Source organism: Danio rerio, chromosome 16, assembly GCF_049306965.1.
Source record: "Danio rerio strain Tuebingen ecotype United States chromosome 16, GRCz12tu, whole genome shotgun sequence".
Classification (NCBI taxonomy): Eukaryota; Metazoa; Chordata; class Actinopteri; order Cypriniformes; family Danionidae; genus Danio; species Danio rerio.
Window position 1 is genome coordinate 50,870,588 of NC_133191.1, and position 27,978 is coordinate 50,898,565.

The window sequence follows — 27,978 nt, forward strand, 5'->3', positions numbered from 1 at the left end:
TTTGGTGAAGAAAAAGTCATGGTTTAGGGTTACATTTAGTATGGGGGCATGCAAGAGATCTGCAGTGAAAGGCAACATCGACAGCCTGAGGTAGCAAGACATTTGTGCTGCCCATTACGTTACAAACCACAAGAGAAGGGAAATTCTTCAGCAGGATAGCGCTGCTCATACTTCAGCCTCCACATCAAAGATCCTGAAAGCAAAGTAGCTCAAGGTGCTCCAGGATTGGCCAGCCCAGTCACCAGAGATGAACATTATTGAGCATGTCTGATGTAAGATGGAGGAGGCATTGAAGATGAATCCAAAGAATCTTGATGAACTCTGGGAGTCCTGCATGAACGCTTTATTTGCCATTCCAGATGACTTTATTAATAAGCTATTTGAGTTATTGCAGAGATGTATAGATGCAGTCCTCCAAGCTCATGGGAGTCATACACAATGTTCATTCTTTTTCCACTGCTCCATGACTTTATATTCTACACTGCACATTATTTTTGTTAAGTGACAAGACTTTTGTCTAAGCAAAGTCAGACCTTACTGTCCTAATAAAATAATTTAAAATCAAGGCATTGTCATATTTTATTTTGGAAAAACAAACGTAAACTAGAGGCATTCGCCTTTCATATAAGCCACTTCTAATACCAAATAATCAACTAAAAGTCAAGCTATTACCTGTTGTTTCTAAAACTTGAATAGGCGACAAGACTTTAGTCAGGTAGTCTGTTGAAAATGTGACTGTTTTAACAAGAACTGACCCCAAGGAATTAATTGGGACGTTTTTAAAAATTATTTCTTGTTTTATTGGATTATAATTGTTATTCTACACCAATGCATGCACTAAAAAACATCCTAACAGCTCATTTTACAGCAAGTTTGTTATATTTAAAGGAACAAGAGCTCAGGAATGACTATGAATCAGAAAGTGTGATAAAAAGGCATTTCAAATTGATATACAACAGCCATTCAACAACAGTTGCTCTGAAATCAGTAGATATACTGTATGTTAATCAGTATACCTTAAAAGATATTTACAATTCCAATGCAAAGGCTTTTAAGCTTTGTAATTTAATTATTGCATAAAAGAGGTGCAATATTTTGACACCACTGAAAACACGTTCCTTTTACCTAGAAAAAGTGAATTGGTTTGTTTATTAATTTGTTGGGTTTTTTTTTATTTTATTTTGACTAATATAGCCATTGTTCAATGAATTATGCATTAAAGAGACTCATTTTAGTGCTTCCTTCTTGCATTTAAAGGAACAGAAGCATGGAAATGCCTGTACCAGCAGAAATCAACATAAAAAGGCAGTTTATATTGGTAAAAACAGTTATACGGCAATTATTTGTCTCAATTCAGTACATATATACCCTAACTACTCAGTATTCCTTAAAATGCAATTTAATAACCATTGCTAAGATTGTTAAGTTTTGTTTTATTAATGCTAGAAACAGGTGTCCTGTTTGGGCACCAATAGAAATGTATCCTTTTTATCTCAGTGCCAGCATATGCAATAGATGTCTCATATTTCTCTGCCCTATTTTAACACATTTGGTTTATTCTAGCTCTTAATTTATTATTTAAATCTTTATTTGACTAATAAGCCCCCCACAAACAGCTTGCACCTATTGTGAGCAATGGCAGAGCTTGGCAGCTGGCCTGTCTGGAGGTTTTCTGTGCCCTCAGCTGCTCCAGAAGTGACAGTCGGCTCTCTGTATAGACACTATCTGACTGTTGGAAGGCTGGAATATTTGAATGTCATTGGGGGAGGTCATCTGTAGCTCTAGGAGGGGGCTGGTCAATAGGGGTTCATTCTTGCTTCTGTCATGGAGCAAGTGGAGACCTGCATTATATGGTGGCCAAAGGGCCCTTTTTGAGGCTCCACAGCCATCTTAGGGCCATTTTAAATGGTATAGTCCAATTTGAACACCCCTCCATATTGAGCTAAAATGGAAGAGCCTCTTTTGCAGTGTTTGCTGGGAAGAAGAAGTACAGTCGGGATTGGGACTTTGGAGAAGGAGGTAGCAATCTGAAGAGGTAGGAAGAGCTGTGTTCTCCAATGGCCAGGCCACTAATGGATGGATGGGCTCATTGGGATGTATATTGGCCCTAATGCATGCCTGTATATGGATTTTTAAAGGTCTTGGCATGGTGTCTGTATAGGGTGAGAATAGATATCAAGGCTAGCATGAACAAGGAAATATGGAGGGAGCTGCTAGGGGGAGCTATAACCGGGCAAACTGCAGCTGACTGAAAAAGTCAACCTCTCCAAATAAGCTGGAGACTCTAAAATACTCACACTGGTTGGGAAAACACAGGGAAGATGTTTAATTGTTGTGTTTTGGCTTGATAAAGATGGTCTGCAATTGTTCTGGCTTAATCTTCTGGCAGCTTATCCAAGGGAAGTGGCTAAATTGACACACAGGCAAAGCTGCACAAAAGAAAGAGGGGAAGCAGGTTAATGATGGTCCCAGAGGAATAAATCACACTTAAATGTTATGTAAATATGGAAAATGTAAATATTTGAGAGCATTTGTGCGGGTTTAAAAGCTAATTTTGACAGATTAGCCTCTGTGAGTGCACTGGTGGAGAGCTTTAAAGATGGCCGCTCCTTAGAGTAGTGACTGCTGTTGGGACGCCTTACTTCCTGACTCACTCGGCACTCTGTGTTTACTCTGCACTCAAGCTTATAACACTCTTTTCAATTTAACATGTTAGAAAATTATGTATATTAGACAATTAAGTAATTAACAATCAAAGCTATAGTTAGTATAATGCATCTGAAGAGATGTAGCCTTAACCAGAGATCACCTTCTAGTCTTAATTAAGTGATTGTGGCATGTAAACACTCTAATATGAACTGTTTATCTAGTTAGGCATGACAAGTAGGACTAGTTAAGTGCAAAATATGTACTAGTTTCTGATTAGTAAGTAATTTAGTTGCTAACTAACACAGTTTATTGACTAATTAAAGCATATCACAGCATTTAATTATTTATTTATGCATATTAAACCAACACAATTTATCAGTTACACTTTTGTTTGTTGTGGATTACATATTAACCCTTTCAGTGATGATCTTATTAAACCATAATGATGCATCTTTTGATATTATGTCTTTTTTTTGTTGAAAATAAGGGGGAAGTATTTCTATATTTTAAATGTAGATTCATATTTTTAAAATGTAATACAGAAATAAGAGTTAAATAATAGCTTTAATTAGTATAATAAGTGTTGTTTTGCATGAGATGTGGCACTAGACATGTTAAATGCCTAAAGACTACAAAGGTGAAGGATCTGAGTTCACGTTTATATTTGTATCCTAAAAGTGTACAGCATTTAAAGAGTTAATTTTTAGTCCTCTTGGGGGCATCAGAGGCAATGACACCCTTTCACTGTGTCACTGTCCGCTGATTTAATCAGAACTCCAAAAAAAAAAAGTAAATTACTGCCCCCTTTGGATGGAACGGGAATAAAGGGCTGTGGCTCCAGTGGGAATGAGACGTAAACATGTGCACTCATTCTTTAATTCAGAGATTCAGCCCTACATTTGGTCCTTCAAGCTCTTAGTACAGTTTTAACCATTAAAGGCAGATGCATAGCTACTATTACATTAAGTCATTACTATCACAATAAGTCATTACTTATTAAGTGAATCTTCATCAGTGTAACTGAAGCCCACTTCTCTAAATTACTGAACTACTACACCATTATCTCTTTAGCACTTTTGCATCCTGCAAATGTAAATGTTAAGTTTATGTTGTTGTTCACTTGAGTCCTAACTACGTTGACCTGTTGCTTGTGTGGAGTTTACAGTATGTATATATAAAGACATATATAATAATTCATATATAAGTTGTAAGCTGAGGTGTTTTTAGTAACAATTCAATTAAATTACTATTTGGGCATGATGCACTTATGAGTGTTAGTTAATTGGTTAAGGAATAATAGATTAAAGGGATAGTTCACCCAAAGATGAATATTTACTCAATATTTACTTTACATATTTCTTTCTTCGATTTCTTTCTTCTGTTGAACACAAAAGAAGATGCTTTGAAGAAAGCCGAAAACCTGTATTCATTGACATCCATATTTGTTTTTCCTACAATGCTTACAAGTAGGCATCACGGTGGCGCAGTAGGTATCACAATCGCCTCGCTGCAAGAAGGTTGCTGGTTTGAGTTTCGGCTGGGTCAGTTGGCATTTCTGTGTGGAGTTTGCATGTTCTCCCCGTGTTGGCGTGGGTTTCCTCCGGGTGCTCTGGTTTTCCCCACAGTCCAAAGACATGCACTATAGGTGAATTAGGTTGAGCTAAATTGTCCATTGTGTATGAATGTGAATGAATGAGAGTGTATGGTGTTTCCCAGTGATGGGTTGCAGCTAGAAGGGCATCCGCTGCGTAAAACATATGCTGGATAAGTTGGCGGTTTATTCCACTGTGGTGACCCCAGATTAATAAAGGGACTAAGCCGAAAAGAAAATGAATGAATGGTTGCAGGTTTCCAACATTTTTCAAAATATCTTCTTTTTTTTGTGTTCAACAGAATAAAGGAAGTTATAAAGGTTTGCTAAAGGTAAATGGTTGAAGAAAAGATAAAAGAATATTTTTTTGGGTTAACTATCCCATTAAGATGCCATGCCAAGAGTTTAATAAAAAAATTATTGTATAACCTGGTTTATGCTTCAGCGTAATTGTTATGCTGTAATGTTCTTCAGTAGTCGCATTCTTTGATGTGTCATAAACACCCATAACCTGTTAAACTGATACTGTCCTTTTTCAATAGAAGAACTTTTAAAGTTTTACGAGCTGAAAAGAGGTGGAATGTTACACAGATTTCATTTTCACAAATATTTTTTGAAGATTAATGTAGATTGTTTACTCACAATAGGTTTTCTATGTACAGTTAAAGTCAGAATTATTAGCCCCCCTTTGAATTTTTTTCCTTTTTAAAATATTTCCCAAATGATGTTTAACAGAGCAAGGAAATGTTAACTGTATGTCTGATAATAGATTTTCTTCTGGAGAAAGTCTTATTTGTTTTATTTCAGCTAGAATAAAAGCAGTTTTTAATTTTTTAAACACCATTTTAAGGACAAAATGATTAGCCCCTTTAAGCTATTTATTTTGATAGTCAACAGAACAAACGATTATTATACAATAACTTGCCTAACCTGCCTAGTTAATCTAATTAACCCAGTTAAACCTTTAAATGTCACTTTAAGCTGTATAGAAGTGTCTTGAAAAATATCTAGTCAAATATTATTTACTGTCATCATGGCAAAGATAAAAAAAAATCAGTTATTAGAAATGAGTTATTAAAACTATTATGTTTAGAAATGTGTTGATAAAATATTTTCTCCTTTAAACAGAAACAGGGGGCCTGATAGTTCTCACTTCAACTGTATATAAAAGCACTTTTTATATTCAATTCGATCCAGACACAATGGGAAACTGGTATCTCTTGGTACACTGAAAAAAATTATTCAGAGAGGACTCGTTGGATTTACTCAATTTTTTTTTACGTAAGGTGGTTGTAAACAATTTATCTGTGTTGAATTTAAACAAACAAATTAAGTTAAACATTAATAAACGTAATTTGTTTGTTTAAATTCAACACAAATAAATTGTTTGCAACAGTTCTGCATGCAACACTTTTTTCAGTGTAATGCATACAACAACTAGTATAACAGTGTGTTGCATCTGCTAACTAGTTTCACGACATGTAAAATCATAGCAAACAGAAAACAAAAATAGGATTGGTTGGTCACAATATATGATCTAGTCTCTTAATATCAAACCTCTAACTTTGTATATTGACTAGTTTGCATATAAAACCTAAAACATATTGCAGTTAGACTGTTGGTTCACATATAAAGCCTTGCAGTAATGATCATATTACACCAAAATGATGTATCTTTTAATTTTATGTCTGTCTTTTTGGTTGGAAATGGGGAAGAGGGGATTTTTTTTAATTCTTTAGAAAATAAATGAATATGGATTATAAAGGCTCATAATGTGGTTTTGGGAGTCCACAACAACAAGCTGACATGACTGACAATTATAGCAATCCCTTTGTAGAATAATATTTTATTTATTTATTTTTTATTTGATTTTACATAACCATAATGCACTTTGACTTAAGAGTATTGCTGTTTATTTGCTTGAAGTAGCGGTTTAGACATTTAATTTGCCATGCCAAGATACATAACCTATAAATATATAACCTGGTTTTCAGGATAAATGATAATGTTCCTTTGAAGTCATTTTCTTTCATGTGTCAAACACTGATAACCTGTTAAACTGATATTGTATCTTTTTCACCAGAAGAACTTTAACATGCTGTTGATCTAAGCTGTTAGGAATGTTATTTCACCCACAATTAAATATCACAGAACATTAAAGTAGATTATTTACTCATATACAATGTATTTTCTGTTTCTTATGTATATAAAACACTTTTAATTTGATGCAGACACAAAAATTGGACATCTTTAATCCATTTACATATAAATACTACAACAATTGTTTTAATTGAAGAACAAAATGCTTCAGAACTTGTTATAGGATAGCAAACAAACATGTGAGGACATTCACTCATCATTCTTGAAATTTCAAGTGATAACTGACCTAAAACTTTCTGATTGTGCTTTGATGTCACTCAAAGTTTTTTGGTTGTTGTTGTTCTGTTCTGCAGGTGATTGAAAAGAAAAAAAAAACAAGATCTTCATTTCGACCATCCAATCGTTTTCACTGCAACGTAAGAGCTCATTTTCATGTCTTAACTGGTTGGACTTGAGTATGTCTCCAATTCTCTATTAAACAAAACTGGAAATGTGACCTTTTCCTCCAAATACACAATGCACACTACTCAAAGAAATCCTCCAATGCTCCATTTACAGACAGACCCACAAAGCCCAGCTCACACCTCGCATCTGTCATGAACTTGACTCTCATACAGCTGTTCAAATGGCAGCTGACACGCACAGTTGCCTGACAGATTCTCCTACGGCAAGCTGTTTTAACATTTCATCAATGAACTCTACTAGTATCTGTTTCCATGATAACAGTACCTGTTTTTTTAAAACGCTAATTAATATTCATGAAATACAAGTACTTATTTCATTAGTGATTTCTGCCATTGACATCTATGAAGAAAAGTCATTATCTAAAATCTGATTTTAATAAATAACATAATAATCAACCAATAGTATCCATTAAATAGGTATTTGTATTTATTAGAAAGAAAAAAGCACATAATTCATTAAATAAAATTACCTAAAATACTAGCATCTAAACAATACATACTAGTTTCTGTGAAATAAAAACTATAATATAATGAGTATTAGAGGTGTAACCGTACACGGAGTCGTACTTTAGTTTTGGGGTGACAGTTTGATGTGCATACGGTACAACAGGGATAATAACAAATCCCCAGTGTTTGCTTTTTAGCAAAAATTGCCCGTAGTGTATGAGTGTGTATGAGTGTTGCATGGTTACTGGTTTGCAGCTGGAAGGGCATCCGCTACATAAAATATATGGTGGAATAGTTGGCGGTTCATTCTGCTGTGGCGACCCCTGATTAATAAGGGACTAAGCTGAAGGAACATAAATAAATGAATGAAAGAATGAATGAATGAAAGGTTGAGCCCAACTCTCTCCTAACAACAGAAAACCAGTAATTGTGCATAAATTCAGTAAGCTTCATTCATTTATTCATTAATTTTAAGCTTAGTCCCTTTATAAGCTTCAAAACTAAAATGTCTTTTAATGAAAATGTTAACACTCTAACAGCAGGTGCAGTGGACACTCATGTTCAATCTCGTGCACGTGTATAAGGAAAGACCCAGACATGTGTGAGCACGAGATGAGTCTTATATTTCCAGTGTAAACGTGGTTGATGGAGGTGTGTGTCCACTCGCATCTTCTGCAGTACCTCACACACGAGTACTGCATTTTAGACAGCATGTCAAGATAAAACATAATCTAAAATTAGATTTTGATAAATAACCTAGAACTTAACCTAATGCATTTTAGACAGCATGTCAAGATAAAACATTAAACTTTTACATGCAGTGGCGTCAATTACTGTCAGTCCCAAAGCAGTGGACCAATCGGAAAAACTCAAAGGTAGGGCAAACGTTGTGAGCTTCTGTTTACCAAATTTAATGACAGGCAGAACCACTTCTGAATGCAGGCAGGTTCTTTGTGAATTGCTCCTAAGTTGTTGCAGTTCTGTGGGTTTTTTTTTTTTTTTTGCCTAAAGGCTCCTACACACCGGGACGCTTTTCGTTTGCGTTTATCGTCAGCGTTTTACGAGACGTTTTTCATTATTCAAACCAAAGCGCTTTTCACTGGCGTCAAGCTGAAGAGTATGCAAAACTACTCTTTTGGCGTTAGATGGCGCTACACAACTTTAAGCTTCTGACACCCGCTTATAACACAAGAACAGGAGGAGAGGAAGTTCACACGTTTGTTGTTAAAGTTACTGGTGACTCGAACAAGCATGGATAGTTCAAGCAGCAGCTTCAGTTCTAGCGATGAAGAAATGATTGTTCACCAGTGCAATAAGCAGCTCCACGTTCATATCGCCTCTGGACATCTTCTTCAATGTGCGCTCACACTGACAGTTCAACGCTTGAGCGCCTCCAAGTGCTGTTTACTGTAACTTCAGCAGCTCCGTGCACGTGAGCAAAAGTGCCGATATGATTGGTGGAGAAGATTTTGATGCAGCGCGTCAAAACAAAAAAAACGAGCATGAGTTTTTTCAAAATGCCGCTTTTGCGCCTGCCGTTTTGCGAGTTGGTGTGCACAATCACATTAACGCCCGTTGTTTAGTTGCCAAGGCATTAAACATTGACGGAAAACGCGAGCAAAAAATGTCTCGGTGTGCACAGGCCTTAACTTTAGTGACTGCACAACTTTACTGACTGTTTTTGTTATGGAAGTGCATGAACCGAATCGTTACCCACGTACTGTGATGAAAACAAATACCCTTACACCTCTAGTATCTACTAATAAGTAGTATAAAATGATTAAGTATGAACAAAAACACATGTACTATTTTCAATACTTCTAAGTGAATAGCTGATATCTCTGTGACTGATAACCATTAAAGTCAACAACCAATTAACGGCTAAGTAACTATTGAAATAAGTAGCTAATGAATGAGTAGTATCTAATAATTAAAAGTATGTAATGAAGTATACTATAAACTATTGTCTGTTTAATAGGTACTAGTATCTAGTACCTATTAAGTTGCTAGTACGCAGTAGGTACAAAACATCATGAGACGTTAATATGAGGTTAGATTTAGGTCTATCCAAAATCCAACGTCAAGTCGACATCTTAAACCAGCGTCTTATTGATGACAAATCCTGACATTTATTTGTCAGGTATTGCAACCAAAATCCAACGTCTGATAGACGTCATAGTGTTAACATCAACACAATGTCAAGCTATAACATCATTAGACAGTGATATTGGGTTGATTTTAGGTTGGACATTGATGTCGGCCTGACATTGGGTTCTGATGTAGACCCGATTTATTAGTCCAAACAAAATTAAAAGTCCCCACGAGGTTGGGCTACAACGTCAATCTTACTTCATGTTGACATCCTGTGCCTGCTGGGTAGATTCACCCTGCTGAAAAATCCAGCTTAAACCAGCCTAAGCTGGTTGGCTGGTTTTTGCTGGTTGACCAGCCTGGTTTCAGAGGGGTTTTGGCCATTTCCAGGCTGGTTTACAGCCATTTTCAGCCTGTTTTTAGCTGGTCAGGCTGGAAAATGACCAGCTAAAACCAACTAAAACCAGCTTGACCAGCCAGGTTTAAGCTGGACACAGCTGGTTTTGACTGGGCTCCCAGCCTGGTTAGGCTGGTCAAGCTGGTTTTAGCTGGTCATCTCCCAGCCTGACCAGCTAAGACCAGGCTGGAAATAGCTGGAAACCAGCCTGGAAATGGCCAAAACCCCTCTAAAACCAGGTTGGTCCACCAGCTAGTACTAGTATACCCGTATCTTTTTTTATGTGCTAGTAGCTAAAGAATATGCATTAGTATTAAATAAATAGATAGAAAATATACCAGTATCGAAAAAATAGGTACTCATAGAATAAAAAAAAAAGATACTAATATACAGTGGTTTATAGATTAAATGTTAAAATGGCTTGCCATACTATTCCTTTCAGCGAATATTCACCCTTTGTTTAAGCTTCAATGTTTTTTTTTTCTCACTTAACCAGACAAACCACGACAGGACATACCTGCTTCCTGAATTTTTACACACACGCAGTCTCATTCATGAGACACGAGCTGAATGTGGTCAACTGTAAGAATTGTTTTACAATCCATTCTGCATTTGTTATGCATATCAAAGTATATTTTTTCCAAACCAACAAACAATATTGCTGACTCATACACTATACATTAATATTATTAGACTATAGTCTCTGTCGGAATTTCCTCTTATTATTTCTTTCACCCAGACAATCTCTAATTTACTCATCGGCCCCATTTATTCTTGTCTATAAGAGAAGACACTCATTACAGAACCCATTGCAGCCATTTTCCATGCAGGGCGTCTGTGTGTGTGTGTGTGTGTGTGTGTGTGTGTGTGTGTGTGTGTGTGTGCGCTTCAGAATGGGGATTGCGGAAAAGCTGCATGCATTTTTTTTCCTCCTCCTAAGCCAATCAGCATTGTTTTGGTATGAGTCACTCCCACACCCTGCCCTTATATGTGAGAGAGGGAGGGGCTGTTTCTCAGAGCTACAGTGAAATGGTGGCTGCTTGCTCAAAAACAGCAGCAGCTCCATTAGGAACAGAGCAGCTACAGACGCATTTACAGGTAAGATTAGTAGCTTAGGACCTTCACGTGCATCCTGTGACATGTATATGACATGATATTGTGGTTTTACGTTGCTTAGCATTGCTGTTAGTCTAACCTTCCTTATTAGCTAATGTGATTAGCATGTTTACTAGCCAAACTGCCAGTCATTCAGGCTAGAAATCAGTTTTTCAGTGAACTGACAATGACTGACTGTGTGTTGTAGGAGAAAACTTTTGCTTTTAAAAAGTATTTTAGTTTGTTGTGAGGAAAGATATGTTAAACCACAAGTATGACATCATTCATTGTGCCATGTGGTGTGGTTTAATGGGTCTGTCAAGCCCAACGTGCTTATCAGCAGTTTTAGTTGTAGAAATACTAGTTTAGTTTGTTCTACTGTGCAAACCTGTTTTAGATATGTGTGTATTAAATAATCCATAATCTAATCTAATTGTTTTGGGTTAGTATTTCCTGTGTGTGTCCTTTCTGAAAGTGCAAAAAGTGTGTGTAAAGGCGTTAAATGTTATGGTACGTCTTATATTTTCTTAATTTTAAAATACCTTTTTAATATATTATTATTATTATTATTATTATATTTTCTAGTGTAAATGTTTAATTATTACTTATCAGGAAAAGACGGAATATACTACAGCTCCAAATACGGATTCAGAACTGGACAGCAACCTCTTACAGTCACAGAAAATAGATAATTTAGGACATAAGGTAGAATCTAACAGTCATTGAACTGCAAACTATCAAAACCCACGAGTAAGGTAAACATAAGGTAAAATCTAATGGTCATTGAACTGCAAAGAGTTGCATTTTGCAGCAAATCAAATAAAAGTAGATGAATCACTCGGTTGATTCCAATAAAGACTGACGTATGTTGCTAAGTAAACAGCGTAATACTGTAAAGTGTATTTATATAAACGTTAAAATAATGCAACCCTAAAATAATCATCTTTGATTTGCATTCAAGTATTTGATTGTTTTCAGTATTGAGTGAAATCTTAAGCTAAAATACAGAAAAATGCATCTAAAATCAAACAAAAAGTGCTCAGGGGTACCTTAAATAATGTGTCGGTGCTCTTTGGGCTAGGGTTTATCAAAATAAACAGCAAAAATCAGTCCAAGGCACTTGAAAAATATAGAAAAAAATATTGAAAAGCCTTTCTTGGCTTGGCTATTCCTTAAAACTGTGCCTACGCGTATAGAAATACAGTTGAAACCAGAAGTTTACATACACTGTATAAAAATGGCACACAACCATTTAAAAAAAAAAAAGGTCAGATGTTAATGTGATTAAACTTTTTCTCTTTTAGGTAAGTTAGGATTATCACATTTGTTTCTATTATGCTCAATAGCAGAATAATGAGAGAGATATTTTTTGAAAATTGTTAACTTTTCTTGAATGTCAAGTTTACATACAATAATATTATTATGCCGCTGAAAAAGCTCAGATGATGGTGTCAAGGTTTTGAAAGTTTCTGATTGGCTAATTAACAACATTTGAGTTAATTGGAGGCACAGCTGTAGAATAGTATTTAAGGAAACCCTCAAACACACTGCTTCCTTGTGTGACAACATGTAAAAATCAACAAGCCAGAATCAACAAAAAAGCCAGATTAAAGTTTGCTAAATTACACTGGGAAAGATAATAATTGTTGGAGACATGTCCTGTGGTCTGATGGAACAAAGATTGAACTGTTTGGCCATAATGACCAGTGTTACATTTGGAAGACAAAGGGAAAGCTTACAAGCCTAGGAACACCATCCCAACTGTGAAGTATGGGGGGGGCAGCATCATGTTGTGGGGGTGTTTTGCTGCAGGAGGGACTGGTCCACTTCACAGCATGGATGGCATCATGAAGAAAGAACATTATGTAGAAATACTGAAGCAACGTCTCAAGACATCAGCCAGGAAATTAAAACTTGGCCACAAAGGGGTCTTGTAAACAGACCATGACCCTAAGCATACTGCCAAATTAGTTAAAATGTGCTTTAAGGACAACAAAGTGAATGTTTTGGAGTGGCCATCAAAAAGCCCTGACCTCAATCCTATAGAAAATTTGTGAGTAGAGTTGAAAAAGCTTGTGCGAGCAAGACAGCCTACAAATCTGACTCAGTTACACCAATTCTGTCAGGAGGAATGGGCCAAAATTCCTTCAAACTATTGTGAGAAGCTTGTGGAAGGATACCCAAAACATTTGACCAAAGTTATACAGTTAAAAAGCAAAGCTAAAAAAAATACCAAATAAATGTGTGTAAACTTTTGACTGTCTAGAAATTAAAAAAAAAATTTAATCAAAAAATAATAATAATTCTCTCCTTATTCTGGCATTTAGCAAATGTAAATCATTTAGCTAATCCCAAGGGACCTAAAATAATAAACGTTTATTATTATTTATCATCAGACATTAAAAAAATGCTTATGTTCCTTTTTTTAGAGTGTATGTAAACTTCTGGCTTCAACTGTATTCCGTATACTGGATTAGAATTAATTTATACTTGAACTTATTTATTTATTTTTGCTTGTTATTTATTATAATTTCAATGAAATCTTTCCAAATAGAGCTATTTAAATAATTTGATAAACATCGCAATATATATTGCAGCAAAACAAAATATCACAATGTCAGATTTTTCTAATATCATGCAGCCCTAGTATACAAGTTTAGTATTAATTTATACTCGAGCAGAGAAGGAAATGTCCTAGTGCATTGCTTTGTTTTGACATTGCATGTCTAGTTTCCGTATAAAAAAATGCACTGTGAAATAAAGTATGCAATGTTACACACTTAAGGTTACAAAGCACAGAAATTACACTAATTTTATTAAAATATTCAAGAAAATAATATTTACTCAACAATATTATTATTAACAATCGTTTAATTCTGTGTTTTACTTTCTTTTTCTTTGTAATTATTCCTCAAATTTAAAAGCTATTTTCAGAGTAAAAACTGCTATTTTAATAATGGTTACAAATATTTTATCATCAAAAAACATGTCCAATTAATTAAAGTTTAAAACTTTTTAATTTACCAGTAATTTATTTAGTTACATTTTTATCAACCCTATGAAATAAGTTTTTCACTTGCATTTTCCCTATTAAAATTTAAAGCTGAATGAACAATTGTACAATAATACATTTATTATAATAATTAAAACTAATAATAACTAGTTATTAATATTATTATTATTTTTAATCAGAATAAATTGTAGTGCAAAATGGTAATATATTTGTCACATACTATACAATTTCCGCATGTGCATGTTAATTTTTCTAAAATTAAACAATAAAACGTTCCCCATTCTGACATGTTCCTATTTAGTGTCAACAAATGCTGAAAACACTACAAACATTATGCATTTAGTTACTTTTGTAATAAATGAAACGATGACTTTAATTCTCAAAAGCATGCAGAATTTATGTTTAAATAATAATTTTTGATTTAATGTTCACAGACATTATTATTATTATCATTATTATTATTAAGTGTTTTCAATTCATTTACGGGGTATTATTTTATTTTGGTGGTCCCTTTAACATTTTGTTGATTCTTAGTTGCATTGCATCTACATGCCAACTAATTCTCATTACAGTATAAGTAGACTGTTAGGTTGGGGTTAGTGTAAGTTCACATGTACTTGCAAAGTTACTGATAGTCAGTTAAATGTCTGTTGAAGGAGTAGTATCAGCAGATATTAAGCAGACAGTCTACTACTAATACTCAAATGAGAAGTAATTGGCATGTAGTTGCAATGCAACTTTTAGTCAACAAAATGTGCAATTGGGACCAAAAAGTCTTACCATTTATTGCATTATGGGATGTTGATCTCTGGTCTGTCAGCTTTTGATTTTGAAAATTCAACTCTAGAGTTTAACAAAGTGACTTTTATTGACATTAGTCATTTCAAATAATATAATGGATAGGAAATAATATGTAGAGAAGTTAGTAAAATACCAGAATATGCACTGGCAGCTTATTACAAGGTTTTTGTAGCCTAATATACAACACCAACCCAGACGAGATATCACTTTAAACTATCAAAAATGTTAATATAAGTCACTTTTTCAAACTTTTTTTAAGGTTAAATTCATTTGGAAGAAAGATCAAGGTCCCAAAATGCAATTCTAAAGCATAAATAAACATGAAATAACAAAAAAATTAAAGCATTAATCACAAAATATGGAAAACTGATAATTTACTGATATTTCCTACAGTGTATGCTATTCAGCTATTCAGCACAGGAGTTTTGCAAAAGCATAGTGGTCTATAATGTATATGAGAAATGAATTAAGAAAACATTTCCTTTTAATTTCAGAATCAAGCGAGATTAAACCTCTTGAAGAACCAAAGATCCATCTATGGCAGACAATCAGCAGATCAAAGCGACTGCGGCCAAAGTGCTGTTCTACGTGGAGAAAGTCTCCTCATTCGCCACCTCCATAAACCCTCTCTTTGGGATCGTGACTTCAGTGGTTGCTGTCGTCAGAAATGGCCTTGTCGAAGAAAACCAAGAGGCGAAAAAAGACTTCCAGGAGATCCACGATAAACTGGAAATCATCTCTGAGAAGAACAAGCAAACCCTTCGGCAGATTCGCATTGACGAAATCAACGAGACTTACGGCAAGCATGAGGAAGTCATCAAGCATCAATACAATGCTTTTAACGCCATGCTGGAAAACGTCCGAAAAGACCCTGAGAACTCAGAACGTCATATGAAGGAGTTTGAGAAGATCTACGAGAAGGATGGGATGGATCTGAGCTTGACTGAGTATTATCGTGGCGTCAAGGGGGTCGCGCTGTTTGGGAGGCCCATATTGCAGGTGTATCTCGAAAACTGCCAAAGGAACAAAAAGGTGATGGAGGCCAGGTGCTCTCATATCACTCACTTGTTTTATATCGGTCTTATGGCACTGATGGCGTACTATGCGGTCAGCGAAGACGATGAGGATGAAGTGAGAGACAAATGGTGTCCGAGGGTGCTCGAGATTCAAGCAAAGATGATGGAAGTTCTGGATCAGTGCACTGAGGAAAACTGACATGAACTCCATGAGATTAATTCGATTTCACATGCTGAACGGTTAAAGCAATCTTGAATTGGGAAGGGGAAGTCAATAGTAAGGGGTGTAAAATAGTTCACTCTCTGCTTAGCAATGGACTTTTACATAGTTTAAAGCTGTTAAATCTGTATATCGCAGCAAATTTATATATTAAGAAACATGTTAAGCATGTTTTTTGGTCATTGTTGTGACTGAATATGTTGTAAGACGAGCATTCCTATGTTTTGAGCCTTTGTGCTACGAGTTATTTTTTATTATTATTTAATTGTTTGCTTGTGTTTGTTTATGCACAATAAATGAATATATTTTCCTCTCATATTATGGCAGTTGGTCTTTTTTTGTGTATATCAAGTGCTTCCCAGAGGTTTGGAAAATACTTGCTGTGGTAGCTGGATTAAAACACCATTTACCCACTTTACATAAATAGTTAACTTTATGCAACAAACAAAATATAATTTAATTTTTACTAATAATTTTATGTAAATTTTTATGACGCTTATACACTTTCTTTTTAATAGGTTAAAGTAAAAAAAACACTTGATATAAAAAATAAATCCATTATTTCTCTTATACTCTCTTAAAAAGGCACAAGATGTTTATTTACATACACTTTTAGTTTATCTTTGCTATTTGGGCTTATTGGAACCTAATTAGAATAAAACCTAAGTATCATCTTTTAATAAGATGTACTTTTAGAGAAAAATTAGGTCAATATATGTAGACTTGTGGTCCGAATTTACATAAAACACTTTTTCCTGACTGTTTTGTATGCATTTATAACACACACATATATTTTTAACATGTTTTGGCTATCAGAGAGTAAAAACAACATTTTTGTCCCATTTTGGACCGTTAAAAATTGTGTTTGGGACATTTCATATACTGCAAAACAGTTGCAGGATGACACTGTATGTCTGTAACAAAATATAAAACATTGAAAGTATTTTAAATATCCACTTAAGAGCTAAAATGTGCTTTCCACATATGTGGCCACTAAGCTCTAGGAGGTTAAGCACCTACTGACAGGTAAAATCTGCATCTCTCACTCACTTTCAAGTTCAAAGCAAACTTGAATGCCAAAGCATTTTGAATATGTATATAAAATAGCCTATTTAAAATAGCCTAATGACATCATCAAATTAATACAATTTACAGCAAATGAGAAATAAATGACATAAAAAGGAATTAAAAACAGATAATATCTCTAAAAATTATTATAATTACAAGATTAAAATGTGTAGATTATTTAAATATGGCAGATGCATTGATTAACCATTACTAATGGGGTACTGTACATATATTTTGCAGCCAGTTTAGATCATTCACTTCGTCCTCTTCAAGCATATAATAAAGTTTTTCTGAGTCGATTAGATTCAAGAATGAATTATTGAATGTTTCTCTCGCTCTCGGGACGCAGTGTGTGCGCAGTCAGCTGTGAAGCCAAGCGAAAGTAGGCTTAAGTAAAAAGGTAATGCAAAAACGAATACAAATAAAGACAGCTTTAGAAAGCAAAAGCTAAACCCCAGACTTTTTAGGAGACCTAGAATCGCAGCTGGACAAATTTCTTAAGTGCCAAAAAGGCGCGTCTGTGTGGGTCTCTGCAGAGCATGTGAAACTGTCTCTAGGAGTATTGACAGTTTTCACGCACAGAACAAAACAGGTAAACGAGAGGATCGTTCTTCGATCACGGATGTTTGGTTATACAAAATAGTGCAAAAGCATGATGATAATAATGGTAAAAAATGTGTCACTAAATATACTTGGGTGGCCGTAAATATACCTGTGCGGCCTGCCTATGTATGCGTGGGAAGCACTGATATAACATTATACTTATGCATTTAGCTGAAGCTTCTATTCAAAGCAATTTACAATTAGGAACAAATTTAATTTAGCAAAGTTTATTAAGTTGCATTTGTTAAAGGGATAGTTTACAACAAAAATAATGAATATTATTGTCCTCCTAAGTTGTTCCAAACATTTGAGTTTATTTCTCCAGTTGAACACAAAAAGAGCTTTTGAAAATATCTGAAAACTTATTTTGATGTCCACAGTAAGAAATGGTCACTGGTGTCTAGCATTTTCCAAAATATCTTCTTTTGTGTTTAACTCAAAACAAATAAATGGTGAGTAAATGATGACAGAATTTTCAGTTTTGCGTGAACTATCCCTTTAGTTTATGATGTGAGCACACTAAGGTCTGTGAGTGAATGAGGTGAATATGGAAATTGCTTTGATTTGCATTAAATGCAAACCTGTCAACGTTTCAAAGGCACAATGTTGTGGTCATGTGAAAATACTTGTGAAGGAAAATTCTGGGTTGAGAACAATTTAAACTCAATCATCAGCATTTGTGTCATAATGTAAGTTAACATCTACAGTACTTCTTTCAGGTTAAAGAGAGACACTGTACAGTGGAAGTCAATGAGGCCAGTCTGTAAACATTTACAGACACAATTTGCCATTAGATTAAAAAATCTCCATGTTAACATTTCTTCTGATTTAAAACCCTTGCTTGGTGTCTTTTTGTCTTTGATTGATCTTTGACAGATATCTTAATATTCCTACATTTAGATACATTTACTTAAGTGAATTAAAATAAGGTTAGTTTAAAACTAATTATTTATCTGCCAGTGGAGTCAAAGAAATACATAACTCAAAACAACAAGATTATTTTTCTTACTCCACTCAAATATTTTCTTCATTCATTCAATCATTCATCTTTTCGGCTTGGTCACTTTATTAATCTGGGGTTGCCACAGTGGAATGAACCACCAACTTATCCAGCATATGTTTTATGCAGCAGATGCCTTTCCAGCTGCAACCCATCACTGGGAAACACCCATACACTCCCGTTCACTCACATACACTACGGCCAATTTATTTCATTCAATTCACCTGTAGCGCTGTCTTTAGACTTGTGGGGGAAACCGGAGCACCTGGGGGAAAAACATGCAAACTCCACACAGAAATGCCAACAGACCCAGCAGAGGCTCGAACTAGTGACCTTCTTGCTGTGAGGCAATCAAGCTACCCACTGTGCCACAACTTGTAATGATTAAAAAAGCAATAAAGTCATCTCTCTGAGCTGTAATTTGCTTTAAAAGTATTTTTTACACTTCAGGTTTTGCGATCTTCAAATTGACAATTGCGTTCCCTTTGCAGTGCACCTTGAAAACATTTATGCCATTTTAAATGCAGCCGTGGCTCATGATGAAAGCTATAGGTGACCTATTATAAAAATAAAAAAAAAAAAAACGGAATTTACGTTACGTCTCAAAAGCTTGTAAAAACAAAAATATATAGCATATGTTAATGTAGGGCTGGGGAATTTGGCCTAAAATCTAAATCTCAATTAAATGAACATTTTAACTCATTTACGATTAATGAACGATTATTTTATTTACATTTTTTTGTCTTCACAGTTCACGGACAGGTTTGTACAGTAAATATACTCAAATATTACAAGCGATAGATTTAAATGAAAGGCGCATTACTTGATTTTAAAATAATTGAAGGAAACACACAATGTCAACTATCTATGAATATTTATTATTATCAACGCTGAACAGCTAATATTAAAACACACGTTGCCTAAAACCAACAGCCAATTTTTTATATAAAAAAGTGACATAAATAACTTAAATTGGTAACAAAATTATTTACTTTTTAATGTTTTCAAAAGTTGAAAAAAAGCAGCATCTCTTCTAAATAAAATAACTCTTGCATATGCTGTAAATAATAATTTAAACAGTGTGTTTCTTGCATCTTCTGTAAACAAATATTTTAATGTAAATTATAATTTTATTGTTTTATATAGAAAATATGCCGTCTCAAGGCATCTCTGGCGCAGCTTCCAAATATCGTCAATGTAGTGCAAACATGTGACGTGTAGTTACATTTTTCGAGAGGTTTGTGAGTATGCGACCACCCGTGTGTTCAACTCTGAAGTATAAATCAGCCTTAACAGAGCGAAGTCACATGACTGGGAAAATAATTGAAAACCTTGACCTGGGAAAATTTGATCGATCATTAGGGTTGTACGGATAGACAATGCTATCGTCCATCGCCGATGGCCGACAAACTTCACAATACCATACCTGTCAACATTGGGATGTGAAAATAAGGGATATGCCCACCATATTAAGGGATCCCCCCACCCCCCCTAAAAAAAATCCCCAAATTACTAAATATGTTCATTTGGAGCTGTTTCATTGTAAATAAACAATTAAATAGTCAGTAATATGTTTTTAAATTATTATTACCAAAAGAAAAATAAATATATAGCAGCAAATACATTAGCAAACAGTTCAGCTTATTAAAATTAATAGTTATTATAATGACAAAGAATCAAGCTATCAAATCTCATTAGCCGTTTTCTACACTGTATAACTTATACATTCTGATTGAAGAGCAACGAATGAATCTCTCATTTATTAAGATTTTTTTAAATTACATTAAATAAGAGGTGTCACTTTAAAAATGCACACATCTAACGTTATAATGAAAGCATTCGACTGCTTTCCTTACATTTTATGCTCATTTAAGACGAAATTAGCTGTGTTTGGAAAATAAACCACCAAGATCGACATCCTTATATGTTATTATTACTATTAATTATGTGTGTATGTCTGTTTAAACACGCACCCAAAAGCCAGACTTTCTCTCCGCTTCAAATCTCGTGTACAGAATCCGTTCGGGAAACAGCATCTGTTTATCACTATGGAGCGCGTCAGCTGACAGTCATGCACCATTTTATGACTGTTTTGAGGATTGTATAGGATGGGCAACGGCACCTGTAATCAATAGGAAATGGAATCGCACCATTTTTAATATTTATTTATAAGTGTTTTCATTCCTAAACAAAGCGAAAGCACAAAAGACTCACGTTTTAGAGCATGGGGCGACCCCTGGTGGTTCGGCGGTATGGGTTGCGTATAGGGAGGCTCGGCTGTTTAGAGAAAGACTGAAAATACGGGAGAAATATGGGAAAATACCTTTACGGGATGATAGCGGGATAGAACTGTAAAATACGGGAGAATCCCTGGAAAAACGGGAGGGTTGACAGGTATACAATACTGAGCCAGCATTGCGATCCATTGCCCCGCCCCATATTTATATTGAAATATAACTGATTATTTGCATGTCATCTTAATAGCAATAATGGTCTTTTCATGAGCTGTGTGAAATATTACATATCGCTGCCGCTTGCACGGCTGACAGCTTCGGGAGGATTAAATAAAGGATTACACAGCACCTCTCACGCTTAAAATGTGTAGATTCAGTGGCAAAATCTGTTACCTGCAAACCCTGTCCCACAGACTTTACAGTGAATAGCTTTACATTTAGTCATTTACATTTAGTCATTTAGCAGACGCTTTTATCCAAAGCGACTTACAAATGAGGACAAGGAAGCAATTTACACAACTATAAGAGCAACAATGAATAAGTGCTATAGGCAAGTTTCAGGTCTGTAAAGTCTAAGAAGAAAAGTATTAGTACTTTTTTTTTTTTTGGGTACAGTTAGTGTGATATCCAGAGAGGCGATTAGGAAGGGAAGTGGAGACTAAATAGTTGAGTTTTTAGTCGTTTCTTGAAAGTAGCGAGTGACTCTGCTGTTCTGATGCAGTTAGGGAGTTCATTCCACCAACTGGGCAGATTGAGCGTGAGCGTTCGCGAAAGTGATTTCTTCCCTCTTTGGGATGGAACCACGAGGCGACGTTCATTCACAGAACGCAAGTTTCTGGAGGGCACATAGATCTGCAGAAGTGAGAGCAGATAAGAAGGAGCAAGGAGAAGTCACTTTGTAGGCAAATATTAGAGCTTTGAATTTGATGCGAGCAGCAACTGGCAGCCAGTGCAAACGGACTAGCAGCGGAGTGACATGTGCTCGTTTAGGTTCATTGAAGACCACTCGTGCTGCTGCGTTCTGGAGCAGTTGAAGAGGCTTGATAGAGTTAGCTGGAAGCCCAGCTAGTAGAGAGTTGCAGTAATCCTTTTTGGAGAGAACAAGAGCTTGAACAAGGAGTTGAGCTGCATGTTCAGATAAGAAGGGTCGGATCTTTCTGATGTCATAGAGTGCAAATCTGCACGATCGAGCAGTTCTAGAAATGTGGTCAATCTTTAGTCATTGTCATAGTGGACTTGAAACACTGGAAGTCTTTTATCCACTTTTGGAAAAAGTGTAAATGGTGGATTAACATTTAGCACATGATCACTAATAAGATGTGCCAATATTAGTAACTGTAGGTAAATCTGTCAGTGTTATTTTCATTCACTCATTTTCAGCGCTTTACATTTTCATGGTTGTAGCTCCAGTCATCTGATGGCAGAAGGTATTGACTGAGTGATTGCAGCTGATATTAACTAATCATTCGCGTTCAGTTCAAGAACAGTGAGCCAATAAGAAGAGCACAAAGGCGGGGCAAGCATTGCAGGGTTTTTTTACTTCAGCAAGGTCACATAACAACTGTTGATCTGTTCCTCAGTGCTGCGTTTGGCATTTTTAGGTGCAAAGATGCGTTCTGCATAAATGTCTCCTAAATCCGTGCAGGCAGTGAGGATTTTGCAGTGAAAACAATGAAAATGTATGCACTACAGTGAACTCCAACCGAACGCTCGTCTCCTCCACCAGCTGTGGCATCGTCCATCGCAATGTTTCACATTAGACATTTTTTATTTTCTTAATATATAGCCTATTGTAATTTACAACCGTTAGCCTAACGATTTACATGATTTATATATGAGATTTTAATACATGTTAGCTGAGTGGTTATTTATGTTTTAGAATAGACTATGGAATATTCTCAATAATATTAGTAAAGGAAACACAGGCCCTGTATGTGCCGTTTACATATATTTCAATTAATATGGAAAGTGAGTGCATGTTTTTAGCTAAACTAATATTGGATATTATTTTAAAGGCGTGTGCGTGTAAAACAATATAATTTGCACAAAGATATTATGGGGTTCTTCTCTAAAGTAGTAGTTACTCCACCCCATTTAGAGCATCATTATGGATGTTTTTTGTTATAACTAACGTGGTTCAAACGATGGATCTGCGACAGAGATACGATGGATTTGGGAAACACTCGTCACTATCGTACTATGATAATTCAGCTGTGAGTTATGTCGTTGTCTGGGAAACGCACCCCTGGACAGTTTTTTTTTTTTTTTTTGAGGAATTTGCTTGCTTTGACACATTATTTAAAACAAAAAATTTTTTCGGAAAGAAAATGAGATGAGAAATGCTGATTAAAAGCTTAACTTGTACTGAACCCTAAATGATTCAGTAGCACTGATACTTTATATTTTCAACAGAAATTCTGTTTAAGATTGTGGTCTGTTTCCCTCTTCAGGTGAACCATCAGATCTTCCACCGGACACAATGGCCGACAATGAATTATTCGATGACCCCGAGAAGCTGAAGCGGGGTCTGGTGAAGGTGCTAGAATGTGTGGCCACCATCTCCTCAGCAGCAGCGGTGGTCAATCCCATCTTCGGTGTGGCTGGATCTCTCATCCGTGTGGTTCTACACCACGTGGACGATGAAGACCTCCAGAAACTCAAGCGAGAGTTCGGCAGCGTCAATCGAGCTCTGGATGAAATTTCACAGCAAAACCGCCAAGCCCTGCTTCAAATACGGAAGGAAACTGTGGACAGACAGTACCACGAAGTGGAGGAAAACATCCGCCATCAGTTCCGCAAGTTCATGGAGATCATGGAGGCAAAGCCGGAGCATCTCCAACGCAAGAAGGAGGATTTCGTGGAGAGCTTCATCAATGATAAAGACGACCAGAACATGTACACGCTTTACGACGGTGTGATGGGGAAGCGCAAGCTCTTCAGTCAGCCAATATTAGATGTGTACATGAAGCACTCACAAGGAGATCACCGTGTCATGGAAAACCTCTGCACTCGACTGGCGTACCTCTTCTGCATCGGTTTCATCGCTCTCATGGGCTACTACGGCATCCTGGGAGATGATCTGGAGTCTCGAAATGAGGAGTGGGAGGAAAACATGAGGAATGTGCAGGAGAAAATGCAGGAGGTGCTCAGGAGTTGCAAGTGATGCACAAACGACGCTCTTTATTGCCTTTTTCCTCTAATAGACTTCATTGATCTGCAGTGTCTAATGCAGCATTATCCTCCCGATGACTGCAGATCATGCTGACGCTTTCTCTCTCACACACTGTGATGCCATCTTTTTCCTTGTAAACATGGGTTTGTTTTGTCGAATCACACAATCACATTTCTTTACGCCTTTTTAACAGTACATTACACACATATTTTAGACTAACCTGCTGATCGTGTTATATAAACATAAATTCATAAGATGAGGCACATCATTTTTTTAAGCTTCACTGCATGATGAGCAACTCGAATCCTGAATAAAGTATATTAAATATTTTTTATAAGCGGAGAGTTTAACCGAAAATGAAAATGTCCTCATTTACTCACCCATTATGAGATTTTAAAGAAGATATTTTAAAGAATGTTAGAATCTGGTGAACGCTGACTTTCTTTGTATGAAGACCAATAATACACTGTAGAAAGCGATTCAACCCATGCTCATTCTGAAAACGTAGCCCTGCATACATTTCTGGAGAGCACCAAATGCTTCCCAGGAGCTAATTTGTTTTCGCGAATCCACCAGAGGCCGCTGTGTATGCCTTTTCAGATCTCAGATTTCTATCACAAATGCCATTCGCACCTGCTGTTCTCGCATAAATCCACCAGAGGCTGCTGTCGACTGACTAATTGTTCGACTGACCCAGCCTCCTCCTTCCCTAAACCCAACCAATAGTGTTTTTAAAAGCACCGATTGACCCGCCCACCCATTTCCCTAAATCCAACCAACAGTTTTAAAAAGTAATTTAGAAAAAGAAAAAGCCTTTCCTGACTTTTATCAAGTTTTGAGATTTTATCACATTCTCACTGTTATTTACTTGATTATATTTTTTAGCTTGTGTTTTTGTCTCACCCGATTTCTGAAACCGTCTTTCGCCAGATTTGAACTTCATCGTTGTGGTCAATTCCTCTCTGCGTCTCAAGTCCGCCGACGTCCATAGCGAGCTAACTGGACAAACTGGTAACAGCCGTTCACACAGAGGTTAGCATGAAAAGCAATGGCATCATCCGTCCTGTAGCGTTCGCTTTAAGACAAAATGCAGTCATACGTTGCTCTGGCTACAAAATTCGCGATCCACATAAATGTATACAGGGCTACGTTTTCAGAATGAGCCAATGTTGAAGCGATTAGTTGACTTTATTTTAAAAAAAAAAAGTGATAAAATTGGCATTTCTTATATAAATTGAGTTGACTTAAAAGTTCCAAGTTACAATTGGTTGACACACTGTTTTTAAGTAAAGTCAACTTGTTGCTTTTAAGGTAATTGGTTTACTTGCCATTTTAGTAACTAATCACTCTTTTACCGTATACACCATAAAAAAAACTGCTGTGTTCCACACAATAAATTTGTGTTGAGACAACATAAAGGGTTAATTAAGTTAACTTGTTAGTTTTTAGAAAAATATAAGTGGATTGAACAAAACACAATTAAGTTGGCCACAAAACCCTCAAGAATCTATCTATCTATCTATCTATCTATCTATCTATCTATCTATCTATCTATCTATCTATCTATCTATCTATCTATCTATCTATCTATCTATCTATCTATCTATCTATCTATCTATCTATCTATCTATCTATCTATCTATCTATCTATCTATCGCAAAATAAAGAGCATACACTTTTGCATACTAAGTTGAAAATTAAATTAAAGAATGAATAATGAAAAATGATATTTTTTTATTTTTTGGGGGGTGGGGGTGTCATGTTGGTAATAGATTTAATTATGCATTTAATTGCATCCGGTGTCTTAATTATTATTATTTTTGTGCCATAAGAACACATCATCAAAGCAAATATTTTATTACGAGAGAAGTGACAGAAACTGAAGGGTTTTTATTTTTGCATTCTTTTAATTTTGGATAAATTAGAATATTACACTTGATGTGCTTGCTATATAGCAGTGCGATGTACAGTGCTGCATGTTTAGTCTGACACCTTCGATAATCATGTGTGTGTCGCATTTATTTATCCATACATCGCTGGATTATAAAGAGATCTGTGTACTTTTCGAATGTCTCAAAGATTGGAACATGTTACCTTCCTGAATACCATTAAAATACCTTTTCCTGTAATTCAGTCTATGGAATGATGTTGCACTTATAACTCTGTACAATATTGCTACATTTTTCAATAAATAAATGAGGAATTAAAATAGCTATGCCATGTTGTTTTCATTAAGAGAATGCAGTTATCTCTTATTATAGGTATTATCTATTATTTGCCATTAGCAGGTGTTAAGAGTAAAAGGGGTTTTATTGTATAAACTACTGATAATGAGTCTTCTGACATTCAAATAAAAATATTATTATTTAAAAATTTATCTGCAAAAAATAATAGAATAAGCCATCTAATTTTCCTTCAGCTTAGACCCTTTATATATCAGGGGTCGCCACAGCAGAATGAACCACCAACTTATCCAGCATATGTTTTACACAGCGGATGCCCTCCCAGCTGCAAGCCAGTACTGGGAAACATCCATACACTCTCACATTAACACACACACTCATACACTATGGCCAATTTAGTTAATCCAATTCACCTGTAGCGCATGTCTTTGGACTGTGGGGAAAACCGCAGTATGCAAACTCCACACAGAAATGCCAACTGACCCAGCCGGGATTTAAACCAGCAACCTTCTTGATGTGAGGTGACAGTGCTAATCACTGAGCCACCATGCTGTCCCTAATATAATAATAATAATAATAATAATAATTTATTAAGGATTATATATTCATTCATTTTCCTTCGGCTTAGTTCCTTTATTCATCAGGGGTTGCCACAGCAGAATGAACCGCCAACTTATCCAGAATAAGTTTTACGCAGCAGATGCCCTTCCAGTCACAACCCAGCAATGGGAAACCCCTATACAAACTCATTCACACACACTCATCCACTACGGCAAATTTAGTTTTTTCAATTGACCTATAGCGCATGTCTTTGGACTGTGGGGGAATCCGGAGAAACCGGAGGAAACCCACGCCAACATGGGGAGAGCATGCAAACTCCACACAGAAATGCCAACTGACCCAGCTGGGATTCAAGCCTGGAACCTTCTTGATGTGAGGCGACAGTGCTAACCATTGAGCCACCGTGCCGCCAGGATAATACATCATATTCAAAACTATTAATGTCCTTATTAAATATTGAAAAATAATAGTATATAAATAGAAGCTTAACATATCACATGGTTGTTTTTTTCTCTTGTTTGATGGTTTTCATGAATAGTATTTTACTATCTTTTACTCTAGCAGCTGTCTGACACTACTATTGCTTGTTATAATTTTTTTGCCACTAGATGGAAGTAAAAGTCCACTGCATGAGCTCTGCATTTAGACCTAAATATATTACATAATACTACAGGAGCAGTGGAGGTCAAGCTGAAAATTGAACCAAAACAACTCTTAACAATTGGCTCAAGATGGGCAATGAAAATTATGTATATATGTATATATGTATATATATATATATATATATATATATATATATATATATATATATATATATATATATATATATATATATATATATATACACACATACATATATATATATATATATATATATATATATATATATATATATATATATATATATATATATATATATATATATATATAATACAACTGAGGAGCTTTAAGCCACACTTATTTTTAAGCCACACCTATTTGTGTTAAATGTATTTTAAAAAAGCATGTAATATGAAACTATAAGCACTGCAAAATGGCAAAATGTAGCATATTTAATATACAATATTATTTTGGTACAATTCTCTCAATTTGTTTTTTTCATTCAGAAATTTTCCTTTGGCTTAAATTTTAGGGGTCACCACAGCAGTATGAACCGCCAACTTATCCAGCATATGTTTATTGCAGCGGATGCCCTTCCAGCCGCAACCCAGTACTGAGAAACACCCATACACTCTCACATTCATACACTCACTCATACACTACAGCCTATTCA

At 35.6% G+C, this 27,978-nt stretch overlaps 3 protein-coding genes across 8 annotated transcripts in view; 2 read left to right on the forward strand and 1 right to left on the reverse strand.

The window, feature by feature from the left end:
* The window catches only part of LOC101886607 (uncharacterized), a 98,793-nt gene that overhangs the window by 49,812 nt on the left and 21,003 nt on the right, over window positions 1-27,978 (reverse strand). Inside the window, exon 3 of one of the 6 annotated variants that reach the window (XM_073926737.1) lies at window positions 2,298-2,429. The exons of the other annotated variants lie outside the window; for them this stretch is intronic. The gene's annotated coding sequence lies outside the window, so the exon portion shown is untranslated. The remainder of the gene's footprint in view (window positions 1-2,297; window positions 2,430-27,978) is intronic. 6 annotated transcript variants of the gene reach the window in all.
* Window positions 1,992-24,077, forward strand: rpz (rapunzel). Its single transcript, NM_001145238.1, is given in 3 exon segments — window positions 1,992-2,035; window positions 6,694-6,756; window positions 23,240-24,077. A coding segment is annotated over 1 exon segment (684 nt). The 5' UTR covers window positions 1,992-2,035; window positions 6,694-6,756; window positions 23,240-23,268; the 3' UTR covers window positions 23,953-24,077.
* On the forward strand, window positions 10,755-16,199 carry rpz2 (rapunzel 2). The gene is given in 2 exon segments (NM_001145241.1): window positions 10,755-10,837; window positions 15,143-16,199. A coding segment is annotated over 1 exon segment (678 nt). The 5' UTR covers window positions 10,755-10,837; window positions 15,143-15,185; the 3' UTR covers window positions 15,864-16,199.